This window comes from Sphaeroforma arctica (genome assembly GCF_001186125.1).
Source record: "Sphaeroforma arctica JP610 unplaced genomic scaffold supercont1.224, whole genome shotgun sequence".
Lineage (NCBI taxonomy): Eukaryota > Ichthyosporea > Ichthyophonida > Sphaeroforma > Sphaeroforma arctica.
The window spans coordinates 100175-103788 of NW_014040334.1; the positions used below are offsets into that span (position 1 = coordinate 100175).

The 3614-nt window shown below is 44.4% G+C and overlaps 1 protein-coding gene across 1 annotated transcript; it reads right to left on the bottom strand.

The window, feature by feature from the left end:
- Positions 1-90: 90 nt before the first annotated feature.
- On the bottom strand, positions 91-3286 carry SARC_04150 (hypothetical protein; the record flags this gene model as incomplete). Its single annotated transcript, XM_014302042.1, has 5 exons — positions 3166-3286; positions 2636-2759; positions 1892-2065; positions 683-958; positions 91-169 (listed from the first exon to the last, which is right to left on the bottom strand). Exons 1-5 carry the CDS (start codon positions 3215-3217, stop codon positions 91-93), a joined length of 705 nt encoding a protein of 234 aa, XP_014157517.1. The 5' UTR covers positions 3218-3286.
- Between the last annotated feature and the right edge of the window lie 328 nt (positions 3287-3614).

Here is a 3614-nt window from a genome sequence, read left to right on the forward strand (position 1 = left end):
TATATATGTTTATAGCGTTCCGGTGAAAAGCAGCCGATAACACATCCGCTCAAGACCTCATGTACACCTAAGGTACATGCGCCATACTTGTCATTCACCAGCAAGTGCAGTGCAATGGTCACGTTGAACAGGTTCAGGTTCTTGCTGAGCAAGGGTATCTCCACCTCCACTGTGTCTTCTTCGAGGCTAGTCCACTCAATTTCGTATGGGAAGATAGGCTGCAATATTTGGGTAATAAATGGTCCGTTCGGAATTAGGTTGGAGTACATTAAGCTGCCGTTCCCGAGAAAAAACCCCTAAACCTGATATCAGCACATACACTGCGTGAAGACTTCTTGGGCGGCAGATTCGGGATTTTCCACCATCCACAGACTGACTACAAGCTAAAGAACTCGTATTAAAACCCAGAGCTGTAATTATAAATAACGCTGCACGTGCACTCACCAGACCCATATGAAATAGACTGTCTACAAGTTAAGGAACTCGTGTGAGTACCCAGAGCTATAACTATAAATAGCGCTGCAAGTGCATTCATCAGACCCAAATGAAATAGACTGTCTACAAGCTAAGGAACTCGTATGAGTACCCAGAGCTATAACTATAAATAGCGCTGCACGTGCACTCATAAGACCCAAAGACCCCCCCCCACACTTGTGGGATATCTCGTCAAGCACACACATACCATACCTGGAAGTCGATACTAGAGAGCGCGTTACCACCACTATGCACGATGGTAACGTTTAAAGGTCGCCGAGATGGCTCGTTGGGTGTCTTCTTTTTCTCCTTATCTGTGGCATGTGTTTTACGTGTCTCCGCTTTCTCCTTATCTGTGGCATGTGTGTTAAGTGTCTCCACTTTCTCCTTATCTATAGAATGTGTGTTGGGTGTCTCCGTGGAATCCCTGCGTATCCTGTGCACGCTTATCCTCAGAGTCGCATCTGATTCGCGCGCAGTCAGCCTTTTATGGTAGAGATGTAGGTAGATGTAGGTATTGATAATCAATTCATCGGGATCTTCATACTGAAAGAGACGTGTCATTTGGTATATGTTAAGCGGAAGAGACGTTTAATAGTATGTTTATTGAACGTGCCTATCGTATGCTAACAGCCTGGAGTATTTAAAATATAGTCATTGATGCTAAACCCATCGAGACCTTCATAACGAAGGTAGTATTGACAATAGTATATGTACAGCAAAAGATATGTGCCGGGCGTGTCTATCGTATAGCTGCGTGTCTAGTGAGCGCTCATCGGCAGCGTCGTTTCGATTTCACACAGCCAGCCTGATATATATATATATATATATATCTGCTAAGATTGCGCCCTTTTTCAGCGATGGGCCCGCACTCTATGGTACACCCCCCACTCAGACGTGGCAATACGATAACGCAAACGATAAGAGAGTATATTATATATCTTACTAATTATACACGTATGCATAAACCATGAACAATGAGGCAACGCCCATACCTTATCCCGTTAGACTGCACAATGCTATGGTCTAGTGTGTCAAGGTTATGAGCCGAGGCAGTTTGTGTCTATGGTTCTGATGATTGAGGTATGGCAGCATATACACACACATTTTACATTGATGACCAGACAGAGGGGTGCCAAACTGCACATATTCGTGATCGATTCAGTCATGGATATGAGCCACAGTAGTGGTGTCCATAGCTTCAAGACGTATTGGCCTACATACCCACGTACATGATCCACGTACACGTAGAAGCTCACATAAATTGCCTCGGAAAAACTACACAATAACATGATCGAGACCGCAATGGATAGAAGCCAAGACAGTGGCGTCTATAGTTGCAGGCGATTCCTGACTCAGACATAGTTGCATGTATATACACACGGTACAATCATCGCTACACCGGGGACGCGCCTACCTTGTCTCGCCAAACTGCACCATATCATGATCCAGGCTATCGTGGATTTGCACTAATGCAGTGGTGCCCTGGTTCATAGAGGTTCCCCCACCCAGGCGTGCCAGGCACAGGGCTCTCTCGCCCTTGTCCCCTTTTCTGGTATTGGGCATTTGCACCATGCGTGGCCCATTGTCCCTGTGATGTTCATATCAGTGAATTGTAAGTCAGATACGTATTGAGATGTGTGTACTTGTGCGTCCCTCAATATGGTATGCACCTGTACGTGTGTTTACTCGCATAGGACTTCCTTGTATATCTCTCCGATTCTATTGCTAGGCATTCAAACCATGCCAAATTATTGTCCATGTGATGTTTGCAGCAGCGGATGGAGGATGGTTTACATATTTAAAGGCGTGCACATGTGCGCAACTATAACTAATCACATACGTATACAATAGTCTTATACTCTCTCTCTAAACAGAAGTTGTTCCATAAATGACGTATAGACATACAGAAACTTTTCTAACTATATTACACATACAGGCGCTTCTACATGTCTACGTATACAGATCAGGCAAATAATGTACACCCATGCAGAAATGAGGAATGATAGCAACAGTAGTAAAACTTAACCACATACTTGAGTACCTACACTCGTACCCGTACACGGATCAGCTATCATCGCACACACATGCCGAGCTGAGTGGTGGTGAAAGTAAAGTGAACTAAACTTAACCACACGTGTTGGTGCGAATACACTCATACCCGTTCTCCCACAGCACAGTGTGGCCGCTATCGTCATCCCTTCCGCAAAACTTGAGCACAGCTTTTAAAATCCCATTTTTTCCGTCAACGCGTTCGATCCACACGGGAAACGTATCGTCCGACGCTACATATAGCACGACAATGTGTGGTGATAAATTACTCAAGTACTTTTCTGGCTCGGACGCTTGCCAACAAAACAAACTGTGTGTGCATATCCAATAGCATCGTAGTAGCTATGTTGCATGGGTGAGTTGATGTCTATGAACCGTTTTTCTCTCGTATGAATGATAACATAGGTTACAACACACACTCTCCCCTCGTTAATGTGTGTGTTCGGATACTTGTGAACCTCTAGTAGACAGCCACAGGTTCGAGACTATCTTCTATCGAGCCGTGTACAGTGATTAGCTGTACATGCACGTCTGGCACAGGCTCTCATAGCGTATACACACACCCTATACCACTACAAAGTATATGATAATATCACATTTGTTCAGAGGTATATCACGGCACACTATAGGTGCACCTACCTAGACTATGGTACTCCGGCGCAATGAATCTGGGGTGGCCTGTATGGCACATGGCTGTCTTGGCAACACATCGGGACCGACACCCAAGCTTTATAAACCCACAGCCCTGCGAACCCGGCTCTGCAAGCCATTGCAAGTAGCGTATGTGAGTGGGTAAAGTAGCAATACGATTGAAATCACTATCTGAATATATGAATACAATCGTAGATGAATATATGATAATGTTTTTGTATAGCTGAGTGAGTTGATCTTTGCAGTGGTGGTATGTAGTATGATAATATATAAAGGAACTCGGAACCACAGGGAAGTTCTCGGATCGTACGGTGGCCTAAATATGCAAACTTCTGGATAGGAGTGTGAGCAAGCCACTAGTTGAGTGTGAAATTCAGTCCAACTCCATACGCAAGCACTCACGTATTATATCTTAAACAAATATGTATGTATACATA